At 51.8% G+C, this 23341-nt stretch overlaps 1 protein-coding gene across 1 annotated transcript; it reads left to right on the plus strand.

The window, feature by feature from the left end:
• The first annotated feature begins 1730 nt into the window (after window positions 1–1730).
• Kcnh4 (potassium voltage-gated channel subfamily H member 4) lies at window positions 1731–22093 on the plus strand. Its single transcript, XM_075990733.1, has 17 exons — window positions 1731–1935; window positions 3670–3903; window positions 4205–4351; window positions 4467–4594; window positions 5821–6064; window positions 6478–6635; window positions 9658–9865; window positions 11660–11854; window positions 12278–12477; window positions 14198–14447; window positions 15025–15269; window positions 15826–15864; window positions 16037–16389; window positions 16661–16767; window positions 17686–17762; window positions 20461–21173; window positions 21884–22093. The coding sequence occupies exons 1-16, from the start codon at window positions 1860–1862 to the stop codon at window positions 20854–20856; spliced, it is 3057 nt and encodes a 1018-aa protein (XP_075846848.1). The 5' UTR covers window positions 1731–1859; the 3' UTR covers window positions 20857–21173; window positions 21884–22093.
• The last annotated feature ends 1248 nt before the right edge of the window (window positions 22094–23341 follow it).

The raw sequence follows: 23341 nt of genomic DNA on the forward strand, positions 1-23341 counted from the left end.
TTGCACCTAGTTGTATAGAATGAAAACTGGGAATGTTCTTTTATTGTTTGTTTTTATAGACAGGATTTCTCTGTGTCTCTGTGTAGCTTTTTGTTTGTTTGTTTGTTTGTTTGTTTGTTTTTGGGAATAGGGTTTCTCTGTAGCTTTTGGAGCCTGTCCTGGAACGTGCTCTTGTAGCCCAGGCTGGCCTTGAACTCACAGAGGTCAGCCTGCCTCAGCCTCCCGATTGCTGGGATTAAAGGCAGGTGCCACCTCCGCCTGGCTTCTCTGTGTAGCTTTGAAGTCTGTCCTGGAACTCACTTTGTAGACCAAGCTGGTCTTGAACTCTACAGAGATCCATCTGCCTCAGACTCCTGAGTGCTGGAATTTAAAGGTATATGCAACCACAGCCCGGCTTCTGAGAATGTTCTTAAGCAGAAATGGGGCAAAAAAAAAAAAAAAAAGATTTTTTTTTCTACGACTCTAGCAAAAGATAACTGTTGTGGATGGGAGTGTGCGCCCCCCAGATTCACATGTTGAAGTCTTAAGCCCTCCCCCAGCATTTAGGAAGTGGTCTTGCCAATGCAGTCAAGTAATATAAGATGGGAGTATGGCAGACCTCTAATCCAGTATGAGTAGTGCTCTCATAAAAAGGGCGATTGGCATACACACAGAGACTCAGGAAGAACTCGTATGAACTTGGAAACAAAGACCAAGGCAATGCATGCACAAGCCAAAGATGCCAGAGCTCACCAGCAACCCACTAAGAAGCTGAAGGATAGCATGGGAGACTCGTCTTCAGAGGGATCTAGTCCTGAGGTCGGGATCTAACCTTGAACTCAGATTTCTAGATTCCAGAATTGTTTAACGATCCACTCTGTGTCACTTTGCTTTAGCCCTAGGATAGTAATGTAAAATTCAAAAAAAAAAAAAAATAGAGACATGGGGGCTGGAGAGATGGCTCAGTGGTTAAGAGCGCTGCCTGCTCTTACAAAGGTCCTGAGTTCAATTCCCAGCAATCACATGGTGGCTCACCACCTGTAATGAGATCTGGTGTTCTCTTCTGGCCTGAAGGCATATATGCAGGTAGACCACTGTATACTTAATAAATAAATCACAAAAATAAAAATAGAGACATGAGGGCTGGCAAGATGGCTCGGTGGATAAAGGCCCTTACTGCCAAGACTGAAGAACTGAGTTCGATCCTGGAGACCTACAAAGTGGAAGGCGATACTCTGACCTCCACATCCTGCACTACAGCACAGGCAAATACACACACATGCGTAAAATAAATGAATGTAACAATCCTGTTTTGAAAAGAAAAATAAAAGAAATATCCCAACTCCAGCAGGCGGCACTAGCAACCAGACACAAACCCCAGCGTGGGCCGCGCGGGGAAACCCGTAGGGTGGAGCTACCAGAGCAGCCAGGGAACCACGCGTAGGGGCGTGACCACCCTGAAAGAAGGGCGTGGCCACCATCCGAGCCCCACCTCATCACCTCAAGCCTCGATGGTGGGCGTGTCTCCGAGTCTTTCCCCAAGAGACACGCGTGGGCCGCTCCCCTCCGGGAGGAAAGCCGCAGAGGAGGGGTGCGGGTGTCTCTGGCGGCCCCTCCCGGTGCGGAGCCACGTGGTGGGCGCGGGCCGAGCCCTCGGGGAAGAACCTGACCCGTGGGGAGGTGGGAGGGGGGTGGCTCTCAAAGTGCTGCGGAGCAGAGCTCAGAGCTACCAGGTTCAGAGCAGAGAGGCAGCGGCGGCGAGAGGAGGGGAGGAGGCAGGCCGGCGCATGGGGCGCCCCGGCCCCGCCGGTAGCGCGCCCCCTCCGGCCATGCCGCGCTGAACGCAGCCCGCGCAACGCCTCGAATCCGCACCCGGGGCCATGCCGGTCATGAAGGGGTTGCTGGCCCCTCAAAACACCTTTCTGGACACCATCGCCACCCGCTTTGACGGCACGCGTGAGTTGGATGGGGGCTGGGTCAAGTCTCCTTGGGACAGGGTGGGTATACTGGACACGGTGTGATCAGAGAAGAGAGAATGGGATGCAGGAACTCCTGAAGCCGTGGTAAAGAAACAGGGTGCGGAGCCCCTGAGAGTGAAAAATCAACAGACTGGGGCAGTGGGGGGAACAAGGTTAGGGGGTGTGACTCAAGGCAAAAGAGGCTCTTTGTGCCATACGACGGAGGAGGGGGCCTTGGGAGCCACCCACTCCGGGACAGAGCTGTGCTGGGGGTGTGTTTGGAGGTGTCTGAGACCTGGAGATGGGACAAAGTGGTCTGATGACTCCAGATGCTTCTGCCCCAGAAAAAGAGAAAGAGAGATCAGTCTTAGTTAAGACCTAGTCTATATTAAGGTCACACGCTCCCCAAATTATGAGATATCTGTGTGTGTGGTGGGTGAGGCAAAGCGGGGGCAAGTGCTTGAGACCATGGGAACTCTGCTAGCCCACCTGAGCGTGGTTCCCAAGTTCAGCACCTTGGACAGCCGCAGAGCTCCTTCCCGGCCTCTTCTCCCGCCATTCCCTCACCCAACTCTGGAACCCCCATGTCTTCCTTTGTCCCTCTCCCAAACCCTGGCGGGCATTAGGAGGGTGGGGGAGCGGTAGCCGAGGGCGGAAACCGAGCCGCCAGGGCTCTACCCCCCCTCCTTGTTTCCATAGCGCCAATCACCGAGGCAACGGGCCCTGGGATGGAAGAAGTAGGCTGTGCCCAGGACCCAGTGCTTCCTAGGCATCCTAAGTGTCCCGATCAGCCACCCCACCCTGGGACTGTAACCACTCCTAGGGTCCTTGAACTGCTTGGGTCTCATATTCCATCAACTGAGCCTGTCCCTGGGTGCCCTCCCACCGCCAAGCCTCTAATCCACAGAAGCTAGAGGGAGCCAACTCAGGTTCTGGTGCTGGGGGTGGCTGCAGCTCACACCTCAATGTCTTCTCCAGTTTGACTTTAAGCACCAGGAGCAGATCCCCTGAAAATATCAAAAAAAAAAAGTGGGTATTTCCTGGAAGGCAAGAAAGAGGATGTGTCTCCCACTGTCTTTCCCTCACTTTAAGCACGTTTGTGAGTTTGGAAATTGTCTGCCTTTTGGTTTAACAATAAGAGTATGATGTCATCAGAATCTTTGTCCTGCTCATTATAAGAAAATGCTGGGATTGTATCCAAGGATATGCTTCCAAAACTGAGTGACTTCAGGGTGTGGGGAGGGGGGAGTTTTTTCCTTTCTCAGAGTAGCATTTACTAAGTGCCAGGAGACCGTCTTCCCAGGTTACCTGACGCAACCTACAGACACCAGAGAAAAAGACACACTGTGTCCCACTTTGCAGATAAGGAAACTGAGGCACAGGAGCTATAGTTTACTTGCCTGGGATCACAGTCACTGTCACAGGGTGTTGGAAATGAGTCCTGGAACCCATGCCCTTACTATTCTATCATGCTTTCTGCAGTCACAGCGCCCCAGCTTGAAGGCAGCACGAACCCCATGGCCTCCTAGGGTTCCTTCTCTAGTCCTCCCTTGAGTCCTTGCCCTTTGGTTCTATCCCTTATTCTCATTTCAGAACATCTCAGAGCTCCCTTAGGAACCACCTAGAACCTTCTAGCTCTCTGATCTCTGCTCACAACCTGAGGGAACTGTTGTTCATCTGGAAGTTAGCTCCCTTTTGGCCTGGCCCTGACCCTGACTTTTCCCTCCTGCAGATAGCAACTTCCTTCTGGCCAACGCACAGGGCCCACGGGGTTATCCCATCGTCTACTGCTCTGACGGCTTCTGTGAGCTCACAGGCTACGGCCGCACCGAGGTCATGCAGAAAACTTGTAGCTGCCGATTCCTCTATGGCCCAGAGACCAGCGAGCCGGCCCTGCAACGGCTGCAAAAAGCCCTGGAGGGCCACCAGGAACACCGAGCTGAAATCTGCTTTTACCGAAAGGATGGTGAGGAGCCTGACCTGGCTTGCCATCTGCCCAGATCCTAGGTCTCAGCCGGAGTCTGCTGTGCACAGAGGAGCTTGGGGGCTTATTCTCCCATGGCCACAAGCTGGCTACAGAACTAAGTTCATCCTTCATCTTTTCTGGGCCTCGGTCTCTCCGTTTGTGAAGTGAAGATAACAAATCTCTGGGGTGTCTCCCACCTCTCAGCATTCACCAGAGCCTTTGACTACATAGAGAAACCAGGGAGGCCCGAGAGTAGGCACAGTGCTGCTCACCCACCTCTGCCCTCTCTCTGTGCCCACAGGCTCAGGCTTTTGGTGTCTCCTGGACATGATGCCCATCAAGAATGAGATGGGGGAAGTTGTGCTTTTCCTATTTTCCTTCAAGGACATCACTCAGAGTGGAGGCCCAGGACTTGGCTCACCGGGAATCCACGGGGACAATAATCACGGTAACTGGACGTCTGGGTCACAATAGACTGTCCACACACAGCCTCTTAGGATGCACCCCAACTTATCCCTGCCTGTTTGTCTCCTTTGTTTTTGTTTGTTTGTTTTTCCTAATAGAAAACTCCCTTGGGAGGAGAGGAACTAGCTCAAAACTTCGGTCCACCAGAAGACAGAACCGGACAGTCCTCCGCAGATTGACTGGCCACTTTGGTCGCCGGGGTCAGGGAAGCATGGAGGCAAATAATGTGAGTTCCACCCCCAACTGATATTTCCAAGTCCTCCAACCCTAATTCCTGGCTACCTTCTCCCTCTCTCCCTGTCTGCTCAGTCTCCCTCTGTTGGTTTGTCCCCCTGCCCGCCCATTTTCCTTATGCTACTTTCTTTCTTTTTTTGTTTTTTGTTTTTCGAGACAGGATTTTACTGTAGTTTTAGAGCCTGTCCTGGAACTATCTCTTGTAGACAAGGCTGGCCTCGAACTCACAGAGATCCGCCTGCCTCTGCCCCCCGAGTGCTGGGATTAAAGGCATGCGCCACCACTGCTCAGCCCTTATGCTACTTTCTGCTTCATCACATATGCCCCCCTCCCCATCCCTCCTCCATTTCGTTTTCATTAGCAGGTGATTGACACTGCTCTGGTGATGTCACAGGGGGTGGAGCTCTAGTAGGAATTCTCCCCTTGAGTGTAAGGTTGTATCACGAGGGATAAACTCACAAGGTGCTGTCGTCCTAGGAAGAAAGCCCCTGTGTTGTACCCAGCATCCCATCCTATGGATCCTGATGAACAAGGGATGGAGTCTCCCACCAGCTTCCGTAGTCTGTTAAGGCTATAGGGTCTGGATCAGCAGGCTAACTTCCTCCCTCTGGGTCATACTCAGAACTCCAAAGAAGTTATGACCCTTCAGGCTAGGATATCTTCCTGATTGTCATAATCTCTCCAAAGAGGACGAGGGTCAATTCAAGTAAATGCAGCTGATAAAGCGTGTTTTCTTCAGAAGGGGCCTGAGGGTGTTTTGTGGAGATTTAACTGAGTGATAGAGCGCCTGATTTGTGAGTACAAGTCCCCTGGGCTCAGTCCCCAGCACAAGAAAGGAAAGAAAGAAGTAAAAAAAAAGAATTACAAAAATGAGCCTGCTGCTGGTGGTGGTGAATACCTTTAATCTCAGCCCTCGAAGGCAGAGGTAGGTGAATCTCTGAATCTCTGTGAGTTCAAGGCCAACATGGTCTACAGAGTTAGTTCAGGACAACCAGAGCTACAGACAGGAAAAAAAAAAAAAGCCTGAGCAATAGTTTGGTACAGAGACAGAAGTGCCAGTTGCCAACTTGAGAGCTCATCTCCCATACCTTCCATCCCCTTTCTGGCTACTATTGCGATGCCCACCTTTCCCGTTTTCCTATCCCCTGACTCTCCCTTCCCCCAGCCTCAACTTTTCTTTCCCCCAAGTGTCCCCAACCACCACCCCTCTCCCTTTAGAACGTGTTTGAGCCAAAGCCATCAGTGCCTGAGTACAAGGTGGCCTCCGTGGGGGGCTCCCGCTGCCTCCTCCTCCACTACAGCATCCCCAAGGCCATCTGGGATGGCCTCATCCTCCTCGCCACATTCTACGTCGCGGTCACCGTCCCCTACAACGTCTGCTTCTCCGGTGATGACGACACCCCCATCACTTCCCGACACACCCTTGTCAGCGACATCGCTGTGGAGATGCTCTTCATCCTGGGTCAGACCCTCTGCCCTACTAACCCAGAGGGTGGGCTATGGGGATCCACTCTAACAAGCCTCCCTCCCTGCCAGGCTTCCGGGACCGTTCCCTAGCTCGGAAGGGTCTTACCTTCTCTTTGTAGTTCTTTGTGAGTTCTAGGGGCCTAGTGAGGTGTGGGTAAGCCCTCGGAGGGGGAAGAGGCTAACACTTCCTCCCTAGACCCTGTAAGTCCTATAGAGCCCAGTCCCCTGCAGCCTGCAGTCTTGTAGCCTTTCCTCTCTATAGGTCAGCCAAGAGTCCCAGCTTTCTCCATTCTGCCGCCTCTCTTATGGGTCTCCAGTGCTCACCACACCCTGCCCTATTCATTAGCTACCTGACCCAAGGATCCAGGCCATGCATGGTCCCTCGTAACAGCCTCTTGCATTTCTCAGACATCATCCTGAACTTCCGCACCACCTATGTGTCCCAGTCGGGCCAGGTGATCTCTGCTCCTCGTTCCATCGGCCTCCACTACCTGGCCACCTGGTTCTTCGTGGACCTTATTGCTGCCTTGCCCTTTGACCTGCTGTATGTCTTCAACATCACTGTGGTGAGTGAGCCGCATCCCACCACGCATCCTAGCATCTGAACTCCCAGCCACGGTCCTTCCTATCAACTCGCATGCAGATAGATGTCTCTCTGATTCTGCCGTGGGCACAGCCCTGAGCCAGGCACTGGGAAGGAGCCCAAGGGGTCTCTGCTCTTAGAGAACTCAGCTCACAGTCTTTGAGGGAAGCTGAGACAAACGAAAAGCTAACTATGGCTACCAAGGCGGCGTTGGTCTGATGCCAGATGAGTGGTACTTTTCACATTTTTTTTATTTCACAAACAACTGATGAGCATTTAGCTGTCTGCAAAACACTGTATGGGGGCCTGGTCACTGTGGTAGAAAGAGACAAGGAATTGGCACTCACAGCCCTCTCAGATTGGTGAGACAGGCAGGAATAATGGAAGGAGGACATCAGCCGCAGGACTGCTGAATGGGAGTGGGAGTGGGCAATAGCAGCGTGGACTGGCCTTGGAGATCTAAGTTGGAACGCCGGCATATGCAAAAACATTCTGAGATCAGGCCAGCACCCGGGGGCAGACGCATCCCAGTTGGGCAGGAGCTGAGGTGGTCTGGGAAGGAACTGTTCCTGGAGGAGGCGCGAGCAGAGCTAAGCCTCTAAGAGTGAAGAGGATTTGGCTAGCAAAGGATGAGAAACCAGAGAAAGTGCATAGTAAGTCAAGCCAGCGAGTCAGAGGCTGGGTAGTGTACCTGGACCTGTGTCTTTGCTCAGGACTGCCTGGAAGTGCCCTAAGGGGTCAGGATGGAGCCAGACAGTAGGTCTTTTCTAGTCCAAGGTGAGGCAGTCTTGCCCTGTGTCCCCAAGCCCCCTCGCCATTGTGGGGGAGGAGAGGTGGAGAGCAGTTTTCCCGTGTGCGCTCCCTGCTGCACTCAGCTATAGCAGGAAACCACCTACACGAAGCCGGATTTAACTAGCCGCCAACGGGCTGTGGGCCCCTTCTACTGGCTGTGCACATGTGTGTGCATGCTGCTACACACGTGCGTGTGTGCGTGCATGTGTTTGTGTATGTGTGTGTGTGGAGAGACAGAGACAGAGAGAGAGAGACTACCCTGAGGTACTGACCATACAGAAAAGGGTTTCCTACTAGTCCTTAGGCCTGTAGCCATGCCTCTATGCCCACCAGGTAGTGTCTACCTTACAGGAGAGGGCCTGCTACAGAGAGCCACCAGCCCCTCCTCTCGGGCTGTCCCCTCTCCTCTGGTACCTTTAGGAGTACTTTGCAGATTCAGTAAAATTTCACACACATACTTTTGCACACGTCATTATACGAAACCCTTTAGGGAAGGTTCTTAAGTCTTTTTTTGAATGTCGGTACGGAAGCGCAATGAGAACTAGGTCTCCAGAATCCTAGACTAAAATTCTCTCCCATATACAGTCTGCTTCCCAGATAACCAGGGTCTCCAGATGTATGACTTAGGGGAAATGACCAGCGACACTGGAAGCCTGAGAGAGCTTGAACCAAAACAGAGGCGCAGGCACTGACAAGAGTTATAGAGTTACAGGAGTCATGCAATGGCGTTCTAGCCAGAGGGACAAAGAAAGAAGGGTCCTTAAAGGCATGAGACACAGAAATAAGTGACTTTGGGGAGCCCCGAAGTGTTCAAGTTTAGGAGGCAGATGTTCTGGGGTTGGAGGGACTTGTGTTACGTCTCAAAGTTAAGACTTTAGCCGGGCGGTGGTGGCGCACGCCTTTAATCCCAGCACTTGGGAGGCAGAGGCAGGCGGATCTCTGTGAGTTCAAGACCAGCCTGGTCTACAAGAGCTAGTTCCAGGACAGGCTCCAAAACCACAGAGAAACCCTGTCTCGAAAAACCAAAAAAAAAAAAGAAAAAGTTAAGACTTTAGTTAAGACTTGCAAAGAGTTCCTGTTGGGGAATCAGGGCCACCTCCTTTCTAGCCCCTTCACTTAACATTAGAGATCCACAAGGTGGTTCTGGAGCAGCATAATGCCAGGGCTTTGGGGTATGTTCCTCCCTGGAGCTCCCTGAAAGTGTGGTGAGGGCTTTATAGCAAGTCCCTCAAGCCTACAGCTCTAGCTGCTGAGCTGCTCCTATGCACAAGCAAACCCCCAACCCACTCCTTGTCTGCCATATTAGAAGGCCTAGTTGAAGTGTTAATAATTATAACAAAACCAGCAGATTCGGGGATATGGTTTCATAGCTTAGGAAAAAAAAACAATTTGTCTAGAATGTATAAAGTCCTGGGTTTGATCCCTGCATTCCTTTCCCCATAGCAGTAAAAACAGCAAATGTTCCCAGGGTCCTTGCTAGACACCATGGCTCCATCAGTCTCCAGCTCAAAGCAGGTGTCCTCAAGCCGCGTTTTCCTTCTCACCTGTAGCTGACCTACAAAGGGGAAAGCCCTTAGCCTTCAACATCCTCAGGCTCCTTATCTGTTCCCATTCCTTTCATTACACTTCTCCGTGCCAGGTGCCAGCCCTGCTTGGCCGCTCCTAGGACACTGGAGCTTTGAACAGAGGTCCTCAATAGATCATTCCAGCCTACCCCTTCCTCCTCCCGGTTCTGGCCAGGGCTTGCTCCTGAATCATCCCATAGTTCTATGAGGCAGCTCAGTCCCAAATGGACTTGGTGTCCGTCATTTTGGACTTGAGTTATAGCTCCATTATTTCCTTCGTCTGTGACCTTGGAACACGTTACTAGCTTCTGCGAGCCCTAGTTCATTCATTAGCGAACTGGAACCTGGGATGATAACTGGACCGAAGGCTCCAAGGCTGTTTTGTTTGTTTTAGTGAGGATTACAAATGCCTAGCATACTGGTGGCCCAATGCAAAAGAAGTCCTCAGTAGCTAAGCTAATTATTCTCTCCCGGTGCATGTTATTGTCACTTTCTAAGGGCAGCGGTGACAGTTTCTTGCAGCTTCCCCTGGCTCCAGGGTGTCTTGTGGGAAGGATGTGTCAGTGGCGCGGGGGGGGGGGGCTATATGAGGTCTCTGGGGAGTTGTGCCTGCTGACAGCCTCCCCCGCTGCCCCCCTCCACCCGCAGACCTCGCTGGTACACCTGCTGAAAACAGTGCGGCTCCTGCGGTTGCTGCGGCTGCTGCAGAAGCTGGAGCGGTACTCACAGTGCAGCGCGGTGGTGCTGACGCTGCTCATGTCCGTCTTTGCCCTCCTTGCTCATTGGATGGCATGCGTCTGGTATGTCATCGGGCGCCGGGAGATGGAAGCTAATGACCCGCTGCTCTGGGACATTGGTGAGCCACCAGTCCCAGACTTCCACTTGCCACGTCTCTACCTGTCCTATCCCCCAAACTGATGCCACCAGGACTTAACATCTTCCCATCCCATTGTCCTCTAGCCACCCAGTAAAATGCCCTGTGCTCCTTCTGGATCAAGGGTGGAGACACTGATTTGAAGAGAAGGGCTCTGCTAGGGGGAAACTTCCAGCCCAGCTGAGAAGGAGACCAAAATCAGCCAATGACAGGGAACACACTGATGGAGAGAATTTGGGACAGAGGGAGCAGCGTGTGGCAAGGCTCAGAAACGCCTCTTATCCTGTAGCTCTCCGCCGTCATCAATTCCTCCCTAGCCACAATTAATGGGGCCACTGGCCAGGAGGCAGCCCCAGGCCCTCAATGTCTCCCCGGGAAGTAGGTCAGATTCTAGGCACAGTTCTTGGCCCCTCCCTCTCCTCCTTCAGCCCACACCTTCCCCCACCACTTAGATCTAGAATCTTCTCTCCATCTCTACCACCTTGTGCAGTCTACCCCACTTCCTCTCTCAATGACTCCTACAAAGGACAGCACGGCCTTCCTTGTCTTCCTCCGACCCCCACCCTCAACCACTTTTTTGCTGCAGCCAAATTGGTCTCCCATGAATCAGCACTAGAGAGAGCTGGAGTGATTGGAGGAGTTAAAAGTACTTGTTGACTTTTAATGACCTCTTCTGACCTGTGCAAGCACCAGACACATGGTACAAAGACGTAACATGTTGGCAAACACTCACATACATTAAGATTAAATAAATACAATTATAATAATAATTCTTAAAAGAATAAGCACTGACCCTCCCCCAGCTTCTATCTGGGCCCTTACACCAGCTTCCCACTGTCCCCAAAGTGAAGTCCATGCTTGGTGGCCATGTGCCCCAGGCAGCTCTGCATGACCTGTGTCCCCACCACTTTACTTCCTCCTGTAGAGCCTGTGGACACCGACTGCCCTCCTGGGCCTGACCCACTGCTCTCTCACTCCGGCCCTTGAACATGTTCCTCCCTGGGAAGCTCCACTCCTTCCCCATGGTGAAGTTTCTTTCTTTCTTTCTTTCTTTCTTTCTTTCTTTCTTTCTTTCTCTCTCTCTCTCTCTCTCTCTCTCTCTCTCTCTCTCTCTCTCTTTCTCTTTTTTTCTTTCTTCCTTCCTTCCCTCCTTCCTATTTATTTATTGATTGATTTATTTCAAGACCGGGTTTCTCTGTGTGACAGTCCTAGTTTTCCTAGAACTTGCTCTGTAGTCTAGGCTGGCCTCAAACTCACAGAGATCCATTTGCCTCTGCCTCCCAAAGCATGGGCCACCACCTGGCCCATGGTGAATTTTCTATAGTCTCAGCCTCAACCAAAATGTTCTACCTAGGATCCATGTTGGCTCCCCTAATAACCTGCTGCGGCCTCTAACACACTCTACTTTCGTAGTTTGCCTCCCTCCTGAAATAGTCTGTTTTCTTTTCTCCTTGACACTGTTAACAGGTGATGGCAGGGGCAGGCCTGGCTGGGTCAGATCTTGGCACCCTACCCCCAGCACATACAGGAAACACACAGTAACATACCAGGACATTGAAGGGGCCTGCAGTCGACAGTCTAAGGAGTGGGTAGCCTTGGAGTGCAGCTAGAGCCAATTCATGGCCTCCAGGCCCAGGCACAGCAGAATGGCCCATTTCCTAGCTCCGTGGCTGCAAACTGCCCCTCTCCTCTGTAAATATGTATGCCAGGTCAAACAGGCAGACCAGGGAGATACATTCTCCACCACCCTAATTTCCTCATCCTTCCGTATCACAGGTTGGCTGCATGAGCTGGGCAAGCGGCTGGAGGAGCCCTATGTCAACGGCTCGGCAGGTGGACCGTCTCGGCGCAGTGCCTACATCGCGGCGCTGTACTTCACGCTGAGCAGCCTCACCAGTGTGGGCTTTGGCAACGTGTGTGCCAACACTGATGCCGAGAAGATCTTCTCCATCTGCACGATGCTCATAGGCGGTGAGGCCAGACCCCACTACCCCCAGGGAGCCCTGGAAATTCAGGTTTGCGCACAGGGAAACTGAGGCTCGGAGAAAGCAAGGTGCCCACCCAAGTCCACATGGTCACATGTTCATTCATAGACCTTTCTCCATTGCACATGATTGTGCCCATAAGCAGGTGTGACCTCTTTCAAGAGGGGAGACACCCAAAGTCATTACCTAAGGAGGTGATGGAGAGGAATACAGGTTGCCCCATCTGTGGGTTGCCACCTACATTCCCTGCCTCTGATTACTAGATGATGTGCTCACAGGAATCTGCTAGCTCTCCTGTGCCTCCCCAGAACCTCTGAGACCCATCCAAAGGCAGGGTGATCCGGGGAGCATGAGGAGCCAAGGGAGGGGTGATTGCCCCTGATAACGCTGCTGGTTGCCACCTCTGCAGCGCTGATGCACGCAGTAGTGTTTGGGAATGTCACGGCCATCATCCAGCGCATGTACTCCCGACGCTCGCTCTACCACAGCCGCATGAAGGACCTCAAAGACTTCATCAGAGTGCACCGTCTGCCCCGTCCACTCAAGCAGCGCATGCTGGAGTACTTCCAGACTACGTGGGCTGTCAACAGCGGCATCGATGCCAACGAGGTAGTGCTGAGCCGGGGCTCTGGCCATGTGGCAGTGCAGTGGGGAGGGGCTACTGTCTCTCTAGGATTGGTACAGAGGCAACCAAGGTGTAGGGAGGTACAGGACTCTTAGCAAGGACGTGCACCCAGCCAAATCCAAAACCCTTCCTTAAGCGTGGAGGTTGAAAGGAAGTAATAGTGATTGAGTGTGGACTTGGGCGGACACCTTGACTTTTCTGGGCCTCCATTTCTCCATCATGGTAGGCATCACAGTCTCCCCCCAGCCCTGTGGTGGGCCAAGCCACCGTTTTTCATTCATTCTCTTGGTCTGAACACAGAGGAGGATGGGGGTAGCTAGAGGTGATGACACAGCAGTTTCTGCTCTCAAAGAGACCCCAAGAAAGGTGTGAGGGAGACAGGTACCGAGACACATGTAGCAGATGGAACCCTATTCCTGCAGCAGGGCCCTCATTGCATCTGAGCCCAGAGGAGGCAAGGAAGATGGCAGAGAAAGTGGTACATCTTGGTCAAGAGAATCAGTCTGCCTTGGGAAGGCCATTCCAGGCAAAAAAAAAAAAAAAGAGCGATAGGAACCTAGGTTTGCATGTGCGGGTAAAGCTGAGCGAATGAGTTCAAGGATCTGAATGTTGTTGAGTGAGCCTCGGAGAAGGGGAGGTTGTACTGGGAGGAGCCAGGGCCAAAGTTAGAGCTGGAGCACTGCAGCCCCAGAGAGTGGGTAGCCTTGAGTTTGCAGTTTTTTCTGTCAGGTGTCCAGGACGGGGTGTGGCAGAAGGTGGAGGAGGAAGTGGATGGGAGCCTTTTGACTGGAAAAGATCCCCAAGAGCAGGCCATTTCCAGTTGGTTACAAGAGAGAGCTCACAGGGATGCCCAGGTCTGGCTTGGGGTCAAGGGATGAGGTGAGGGTACCCCAGGAAGAATTCTGAGATTATGGATGAAGGGGAGAGTCCAGGTCTGAGCCATTAGCTATATGCAGGGTCTATAGGAAGCTCAGGGGCAGCTTGTCCATCAGGTAGTTATAAACACACATGGGAACCCAACGTTAGGGCTTCCAGGCATGAGCAGTGGGGAAGATGGGCTGGTAGCCATGATGTGGGAGAATGTAGAAGCAGGAAGTGAGTCAAGAGGATGGGCTACGCAAGGAGAAGTAATGAGAAAAAAGCAGAGGGGGGAAATTGGGTGTGGGTGGGCAGGTGGGACAATAAAAAAGATGACAGCAAGACAGAATTGCTGAGGGGCTCCATGACATTAGAAGGGAAATATAGAGAGAATGAGTAAAATTTAAGACCTAGCATGAGCCTAAATTTTACAATTAGGGATACTGAGGCCTAGAGACAGGAAATAGAGGGTCCAAAATCCCCAGGAACATAGGAGCAAAGATGATTGCTACTTTCCCAATTCCCAGTCGGAGTCCCACCAAGGACAACTCTCCACCACACAGAACTGAGCAATCAGAATCTAGGGGTGCTCAGTGTGTGTAGCCATGTGCATGTGCATGTGAAGTACCCAGAGAGAAAGAAGACTTGGTCTCTGCCCAGAAGTTAGATTTGGTGATCAAGACAGCAAAGAAGATTTAGACTAGACAAGTCTTTCTAAAGGCCTAGTGGGCAATTTCCAAGAGAGGGCAAGTTGGCCCTCTTGCCTTGGGAACAGCCCCCCTCATTTGTAGATCCGAGTAAGTGACTGCAGGGGGATGGCCAGAATGACCTCTGCCTCTTATGCAGTTACTGCGTGACTTCCCAGACGAGCTGCGGGCTGACATTGCTATGCACCTGAATCGGGAGATCCTGCAGCTGCCGTTGTTTGGAGCAGCTAGCAGGGGTTGTCTGCGGGCCCTCTCCCTGCACATCAAGGCCTCGTTTTGTGCTCCCGGGGAGTATCTGTTACGCCGCGGGGACGCCCTTCAGGCTCACTACTATGTCTGCTCTGGCTCGCTTGAGGTGCTCCGCGACAACATGGTGCTGGCCATCCTTGGTAAGAACCCCACCACCACACACTGCCCATCCTAAGACCTTCCCCCCACCCCAGGACTTGGGAATAGCCTGCGGCCCAGGGATTGGGAGACCCCTAGCAAGCGCCTCGAATGCCTATTGGGGAATATTCTTCCTTGATCCCTTCACTCTATCACGGTTCTCCTTTGGTCATTCCCTACTTTCCCCTCTCTGGCCACCCCTTAACCCACTGGCCCTTCATCAATTGACTGCCATTCAGCCAATTCATCCTATTCCTTTGCGTCTTCTTCCAGTTCCCTCGTCCCTTCCCCAGTGACCCTAGAATCCACTAACCCTTTAACTGACTCTTCTGGTCAGTCTTTACTGGTCCTCCAGTTCTATTGGCTGTTGACATCTTCCAGTAGCTGTGGCCCAGCTTCACCAGTCATTCTCCAATGACCTTTTCTAAGCCCCCTGATTCCCTCTCTCCAATGCACTTTACTGACTCACCTTCAATGATCCCTAAGTATACTGACCATCTCCCAACCATCTGGACCACTTCTCGCCGATACCCTGTGTTCCCTTCATCCCAGCTGACTGTCCCCTTCCTCTCCCCATAGGGAAGGGGGACTTGATTGGGGCAGACATCCCTGAGTTGGGGCAGGAGCCTTGGCCAGGGGCAGGCCCCAGCTGCGTGCTGAAGACCAGTGCCGATGTGAAAGCACTGACTTACTGTGGCCTGCAGCAGCTGAGCAGCAGAGGGCTGGCTGAGGTCCTGCGACTGTATCCAGAATATGGGGCTGCCTTCCGGGCTGGCCTACCCCGGGACCTAACCTTCAACCTGCGCCAAGGCTCCGAAAACAATGTATGTAGACACTGTACGGCAGCTACTCCCCACCAAGGGAACTTCCTTCAAAAAACCCCCTCCAGCCCCAGAGAGCCTCTTGCATCTCTCTCCTCCCTAAAACACCACCTCTAACGCCAACCACCTCCTTCTAATGCTTCATATACTCTTAGCATCTTCCAACCAAATCCCCCATTGGGCCTCACCCAGACCCTTGACAATCTCTTACCACCTTCTATTGCTGAGAACTTCTCAGCCCCATTCTAGCTTTCTGAAGTCCCTCTGTGAACCGGTGGCACACCCCACACACACCTAGGTTCCTCCACTGCTGTCCCATTTATTTCCCACTTTATTTTAGGCTGATGTGTCTATACCCTTAAACCTTTGTCTTTTGCTGCTTTCAGGGTTCACTTTGTCTCTCTGAATTTCCTCTGAGTTAGAGTTAGTGGTGTCTGGCTCAATTCCATGGAAAGGCCCCATGTACACAGTCCCTTAACACTGTTTGGCAGAGTGAGGAGGGGCTGTACCAGGGGAGTGAAGAGGTGGGAGTCAGCTTAACCCTACTCTGTCCCCACAGGGCGTCAGCCGCTTCTCCCGCTCTCCTCGTCTCTCCCAGGTAATACTCCTGGATTGGGTGAGGTTGGGAGGAAGGCAGCTTCCCTTAGCTCCTCTGCCACAGGGAGAAGGAACAGAGGGTGGGGAGCAGTGCATGGTGCAGAGGGTTGCACCCCAATGAAGGGTCCTACTGTCCACCACCCAGTATCAACTGGGGCTCTCTCGTCCCACAGACACGCTCCGACACTCTTGGTTCCTCCTCAGACAAGACTCTGCCCTCCATCACAGAAACCGAGGGTGGCATGGAGCCTGGGGCTGGTCCCAAGCCCCGTCGGCCCCTCCTGCTGCCCAACCTCAGTCCAGCACGACCTCGGGGGTCCCTGGTCAGCCTTTTGGGCGAGGAGCTGCCCCCATTCTCAGCCCTTGTCTCCTCTCCTTCCCTTTCCCCGTCTCCTTCCCCTGCCCTGGCTGGCCGGGGCCAAAGTCCCTCCCTGCACAGCCCCCCCAGGGGCTCTGCTGCCTGGAAGCCCCCCCAGCTCCTCATTCCCCCACTGGGAACATTTGGACCTCCGGACCTCAGTCCCCGGTGAGATGCCAGCCTTCCTTGCCTTTCTCATATCCCTGCTGGCTTCCAGAACCTTCTTTGGGCTCCATTCCCAGCGTTCCAATCAGTGCTCCTTACTGTCTCTGCCCCGTTTGCCGACCCTGCCTTTCCAACCACAGCTTGCAATCCCATTCCGCTTTGACCACTGTTCTTCCCCAGTTCTCTGGCTCTGCTACCCTCATTCACCTTCTGCCTGCTCTGTTCGGGCCCTGCACCCTCCCCATGGTGCTGACGAGCACTGCTCTACCCCCAGGATCGTGGATGGCATTGAGGACTCCAGTAAAACGGCTGAGGCCCCTTCATTCCGGTTCAGCAAGAGACAGGAACCCACCAGAACTCGCTCACAGGCTCCCTCTTCAGGTAAGGAACTGTAGTGACTTCAATTCACAGTTACTCATCTGTCCATCTATTTATTCATCTACCCACCCATGTGATATATGTTAGATGCCATCCTAGGAATACAGGCAAACCAAATCCTGCCAACATTTTAGCATGGGGGGGCCAACACCTGTGTACACAGATAACAAATCCAGATTCATAATTATGTGCTAAGTTCTAACACACTGAGAAAGAACAAGACTTTGTGGTAGGAATGGAGGGGCCACTTTGGTTATTTCTTAAATGGACTGTCAGGGGCCAGTGACGGGGTTCAATGGTACAGGTGAAGCTGGACCAACTGAGTTTCATCCCTAGTGCCTATATGGTGCCTACATGGTGGAAGGAGGGGAACCGATTTCCGCACAAGCACTGTGGCGCAGGCACACATACACACAACTATAAATAAATAAATATAATTAAAAAGAAAAGGCAAAGATGGGCGGTGGTGGCGCACGCCTTTAATCCCAACACTTGGGAGGCGGAGGCAGGAGGATCTCTGTGAGTTTGAGGCCAGCCTGGTCTACGAAAGCTAGTTTCAGGACAGGCTCCAAAGCCACAGAGAAACCCTGTCTCAAAAAAAAAAAAAAAAAAAAAAAAACAAGTGAGCATAGTGAGCATGGCACTTTGGTAAGGTGGTGTTCCAAGGTATAAAGACATACCCAGAAGAGACACTGCAGTGTTTGGATGCCCGCAAGCCCTGGGGGATGGGGGAGGGGGACATAGAGGAAGAGCCAAAGCTAGGCCTCAAAAATCAGATTCTCGGGTTGGTTTCCCCATCTCTCTGTCACTAGAGCATTCTGTTCCTTGCTCCCTGCTTCAGGCAACAGAGAGGAGTGGGGGGACTTGGGTCTTTAGGCTCCAAGAACCCATCTGCATCTCTTTACCCCATTCTGCCTGCAGGCCCCAGGCCTAGCCGGGAACTGGCCACGGAGGCAGCAGAGGAGGTGAAGGAGAAGGTCTGCCGGCTGAACCAGGAGGTGGGTTTGCGCTGGCTCTTCCCTGCCAAGCCCAGAGAATATTGTCTTGGGGTCTGAGAGGAGCATGTCGTGTTCTGGAGCTAGCCAGAGTCTTGGGTTCTGTCAGTCACACTAGCTAAATGACCCTGGGCAAGTCCCACAGCCATGCTGGGCTTATTTCCTCACCTAAAAGTTAGAAAAGTACTATGTCGCTGGGTGGTGGTGGCACAGTTAATCTCAGTCAGTACTCGGGAGGAGGCAGAGGCTAAGCCTGGACTACAGAGTGGGTCGCAGGACAGCCAGGGCTACACAGAGAGATCCTGTCTCAAAAACAAAACAAACAAAAACCCAGGAAAACAAAAACACACAAACAAAAAGATAAATAGAAAAATAATATGTGCGAGACAAGAGTGTACGAATATCTGGTCCAGCCTCTCCGCATCTCAGGTATTCACTAACACCTCCTCCTCCCACAACTGAGTCTGTTTACAGCCTGGGACCATCCAACCAAGCGCCCAGTCTGATGCTCAAGGCTCAAGCCTTTCTGTTTGTATCTTTATCTAGTCCTTGTGTTGTGGTGTGTGTGTGTGTGTGTGTGTGTGTGTGTGTGTGTATTTTGAGGAAGGGTCAGTGGCTAGGGAAGCTGAGAGGCTTTTAAGCTTAGAGGACCTATGCCCATATGGGTGAATCTTGGCCAGGAAGCGCCAAGATTCTGTGTGCCTAGCCTAGGTACTGCCTCTACTTATTTCCCAAGGGATCTCAGTATTGTTGCCACGTAGCTACGGAGCCCAGCCCCTGGGAGTCACCTTCCCTCCATTCTGATAAACAGCAGGCAGCCAGAGCTGTAGCACCTGGACTCGAGCAGGGCCTAGAGCTATCTACAGTAAGGTTAAAGGCTAGCCCTGCTTCTGCGCGCTGTCTCAGGCTGCCCTCTCCTCTAGGCCAGTGATTCCCATATCTGAGTATGAATCAGAACTATCCTTTAAAACATAGGTTCTCCTGGGCAGTGGTGGTGCACTCCTTTAATCCCAGCCCTCGGGAGGCAAAGGCAGGCGGATCCCTGTGAGTTCAAGGCCAGCCTGGCCTTCAAGAGCTAGTTCCAGGTTAAGTGCCAAAGCTACAGAGAAACCCTGTCTTGAAAAACAAACAAACAAACCAATAAATAAATGAAATACAGGTTCCTAGGGCCTTAACTGGTTTGGGATGGATAGGGTGGGGCCAAGAACTCTGCATTCTTGACAAGTTTCTCACTTACTAAAGTTGGAAAAACACTCATGAAGAGACTTGAGCTCGTGTGATGGGCTAAGAACAAGGCTATTCTTCATATTTTTATTTATTTATTATGTATACAACATTCTGCCTCCATGTATGCCTGCAGGCCAGAAGAGGGCACCAGACCTCATTACAGATGGTTGTGAGCCACCATGTGGTTGCTGGGAATTGAACTCAGGAACTCTGGAAGAGCAGGCAATGCTCTTAACCACAGAGCCATCTCTCCAGCCCCTATTCTTCATATTTCATAAAAGGGATAGGGAATCAAGTGTGGTGGCTTGTGCCTGTAATCCCAGAACTTGGGAGATAGTGGCAAGGCAGATCAAGAGTTCAAGACTGGGGCTGAGGAGATGGCTCAGCTGTTAAGAGCATTGCCTGCTCTTCCAAAGGTCCTGAGTTCAATTCCTGGCAACCACATGGTGGCTCACCATCTGTAATGAGGTCTGGTGCCCTCTTCTGGCCTTCAGGCATACACTTGTATACATAATAAATAAATATTAAAAAAAGAAATTGCTTAAAAAAAAAAAGAGTTCAAGACCATCTTGCCGCAAGCCTGAGCTATCTGAGACAGCCATCAGGAAGATGGCTGAACTGGTAAAGGTCTTGAGTTCTGATATCTCGTGCACACAAAAGGCAGGCATGGTGGTGCATGCCTGTAACACTAATGCTGGGGACGGGTGTAGGCGGAGTCGGTCTAGCAGCTGTGGATTCAATGAGAGACTGTCTCCAAAACACAAAACAACAGCAAAAATAGAGAGAGTGGGGCTGGAGAGATGGCTCAGAGGTTAAGAGCACTGGCTGCTCTTCCAGAGGTCATGAGTTCAATTCCCAGCAACCACATGGTGGCTCACAACCATCTATAATGAGATCTGGTGCCCTCCTCTGGCATGTGGGCATACACGGAGGCAGAATGTTGTATGCATAATAAATAAATAAATCTTAAAAAAAAAATTAAAAAAAAAAAATAGAGAGAGTGATAAGATGATGACCTCTGGCCTAGAGGGACACCTGCACGCACACACACACATGCACACACACACACACACACACACACACACACACACACAATTAAATAGCTGGGCGTGGTGGCGCATGCTTTTAATCCAAGCACTTGGGAGGCCTAGGCAGGCGGATCTCTATGAGTTCAAGGCCAGCCTGGTCTACAGAGCTAGTTCCAGGACAGCCAGGGCTGTTACACAGAGAAACCCTGTCTAGAAAAACCAAAAAACAAACAAACAAAAGTAAATAAAATAAAAAGAGAAGGAGAAGGGACAAAAATCAAAACTGGGGTACGTTACCTGTTGGCTGTGACAACCCCTGCTCTTTCTTCCCACGTGACTGCAGGCAGACAGTGGTTAGGGAATTTTGTAAACTGTACTGTAGGGGTGGGGAGTGAGCCTGGTTATGGTTATTGCATCCTTGAGACACTTTGCTACGTTCCCAACAGATCTCCCGCCTCAATCAGGAAGTGTCTCAGCTGAGCAGAGAGCTGCGGCAAGTGATGGGGCTCCTACAGGCCAGGCTGGGTTCCCCAAGTCACCCATCTGACTCAGCTTGGCCCCCAGACCTTCCTTGCCCCCACCAGAGGCCACCACGCATCTCTCCTCACCTGTCTGGACCGCCACTGGGTCTCCAGGATACTACACTCGCTGTGGTTCACTGTCCAGCCAGTGTGGGCACCGTGGAGATAGGGGCCACCCCCTCAGAGCTGAGACCTTCCACGATGGCACCCTATCCCTCAGAACCTGAACTTCTCGGACCCTCTCCAGTGTCGGAGGCTTCTCCCCTGACCCCAAGCCTCATGAGGCACAGCTTTCAGTCTGGGTCAGACACATTCCACTGACCCTGGCCTTGGGCCCAGGCCTGTCTGGGGTGGGTATTACAAACCTGCCATCCAGGGAGGAGCTGGGCTCCTGGGCCTCTTGCCTTGGGGTCAGCAGCCAACAGCTGGTCTGGTTGGCTCTGAATTCTCTGGACTTTTTAACAAAGAGTGGCCACATCTAACCCTGTTCCATTTTCTAAACCATCCCCCATCCTCCTCTTCCGTGAGGGGAGCCACCACCTGAGGCCATGGAATCCAGCAGGCATGAAATGGACCGTGGTGCCCTGCTGGCCTGGGCAGAGGAGATGTCCTACTTTCTTCCCAAGACTTGGAGGCAGGTATAGACTGGGAACAGAAGAACGGTCAAGAGTAAAGATCTAGCCTGTGAATGAAGGCTGTGGCTGGACCATGCAGGGGGGGGTGGGCTATGGCGAGAGGGCTAGATGGTATATGGAGTTCCTCTGTCCTAGATTCTGGGTCCCTTGCCCAAGACCCTAAGAACGATGTCACCTTGAAAGGAGTGAGTTTGAGATTCCAGGTGTTATTTGAGAAACCCACATCTTAGGGCTCCTATTAGCACGAAACTAGAGGGGCTCACTTTACCCCCACAGCACGCACACACACACACACACACACACACACACACACACACACACAACTGATGGAACCAGATGTGTCCCTGACTCTCAGGACATTTTTTTTTTAATTCAAAATATAAATTGGTTATCAACATCAGACTCCAGATAAGAGTCAGAAAATATTCAATATTCTAACTTCCCAAGAAAAACAAAGCTGTCTGGCTAGCAAGCGCCAACATTCATCTGGCAAAGTCAGCAATAACCTGGTCTTGGGTGGCTGAGATATAGTCCCCATTTCTTCACAGCCTCCTGTTTGCTCATCATTTCCGATGTCTAAAATTCGCTTCCCTTCTTTTTTAGGTCCCTGTGTTATTTCAGTTTGAAATCCCTACCTTAGAGTGAGCTCCAAATAATGCCTGTTTTTACCCTTAAACTTGAGCCTATCAACATCTCTTTCTGTCTCTCTGCAGGCTGTCATGCAAAGTGGTCTCTTCTGCTGCCAGCACCTCAAAGCCTTCCCAAAATCACCCTTTTGCTGTTCCCACCTCCAAACCCCAGCCAAGTCGTCCTGTCCCCCTTCCCTTCCAACAGGGTCTCAACTGCTCTGGCTTCCAGCTTTCCTTTCCCACTCAATGCCCCAAGCTCACTTTTGGATAGGAAATAAATTTTTTATTTTTTTAGACCTTGACTCTGGTTGTTTCTGGGGGTTGGTCTGAGAGCCCCAGGGCTTTGAGGGAGCCAACACAAGCAGACACACCCCACCATACTCCAGGGCCCTGTTGCTGTCTCTAGGAAGGGCAAAGGCGCCAGTCAATCCACTTGGCGCCTTATTCACGCCACCAGGGACTCCTGGGATAAGGGAGAAACCTTAATGAGTCACTAAGGACCTGTTACACTCCTTCCTCCCCACCACCCAGCTACAACCACAAATACACAGTCTGCGGGAGAGACCGGGCTAATCTCTAGACTTAGAAAGATAGCCCCAGGAGTTGCCCTGCCCTTCGGAATAAGGAACTCTTCTTCCCAGGTATTTGGCATTGAGCTAGGTGTAGTGTGTTTGTTATGGTGGGCATGTAGCTGGAGGGAAGAGCTTGCCACCAGTCAAGAACCTGCTAAGAATGACGTCATTTCTCTGGAGATCTATGTCCTGTGATATATGTGTTGAAAGAAACTGCCACCTTGATGACAAGATGAAATTAGATGTGGGCACAGCATGTGGCAGGTTGTTCCAGACAGGTCTATTCTTCAACTCAAGCGTTCAGGGTATGACTCATGCCCTAGCACAGTGGCCACATGACATGGTCTCTGGGGTGGGCTTTGATTTCATATAAGTTTTGAATAGTGTCCCTGGGAGAGAGATGCAGTGCTGGAGGTTGGGGTTGAGCGGAAGCAGAAGTGGTCCTAATTCATATAGAAGGAATTAGAAGAAACAGAAATAGAACCGACCCATATTAGGAGTGTGTGTGGGGGGGGGGTTGTCTACAGTGATGGGTAGAGAGAAACCAGGCAGAGGTTGTTGGAGGAGAGTTAATTCAGATCTGGGGTGGAGGCTGCCCTGGTGTGTTTGGGATCTGAGCCAAATAAAGCTTAGTCTGTCTGGGTGCCACACACACCGTCAACCTCCGCACTCCAGAAGTAGAAGCAGGAGGATCTCTGGGAGTTAAGGACAGCCCAGTCTACATAGCAAGTTCCAGGCCAGTCAGGGCCTATGTGAAAGTAAGGAAGGGAGCGAGGGAGACCAAGACCATGGCGGGCAGCGGAACTTCTCCTTTTCATCCCACCTAGGCTCTACAAGAGGCCGCCCTTTTTTAAAGTTACATTCCTTCACTTATTTGAGGGGAGGGGAGGTGGGTTCTTACACGCCATGACACACATGTGCATATCAAGAACAACTTGTGGGAGTCTATTATCTCTTTACACTACGTGGG

Source organism: Microtus pennsylvanicus, chromosome 11 (assembly GCF_037038515.1).
Source record: "Microtus pennsylvanicus isolate mMicPen1 chromosome 11, mMicPen1.hap1, whole genome shotgun sequence".
In the NCBI taxonomy this organism is placed as follows: Eukaryota; Metazoa; Chordata; class Mammalia; order Rodentia; family Cricetidae; genus Microtus; species Microtus pennsylvanicus.

What these genes read in the sequence shown, in the direction of transcription:
- Kcnh4 (XM_075990733.1), top strand. Translation starts at nt 1,860, where the DNA reads ATGCCGGTCATGAAGGGGTTGCTGGCCCCTCAAAACACCTTTCTGGAC. An exon ending in CCTCCGGACCTCAGTCCCCG is followed by an intron (nt 16,390 to 16,660) that starts GTGAGATGCCAG and finishes CTCTACCCCCAG; the next exon opens with GATCGTGGATGGCATTGAGG. An exon ending in CTCACAGGCTCCCTCTTCAG is followed by an intron (nt 16,768 to 17,685) that starts GTAAGGAACTGT and finishes TTCTGCCTGCAG; the next exon opens with GCCCCAGGCCTAGCCGGGAA.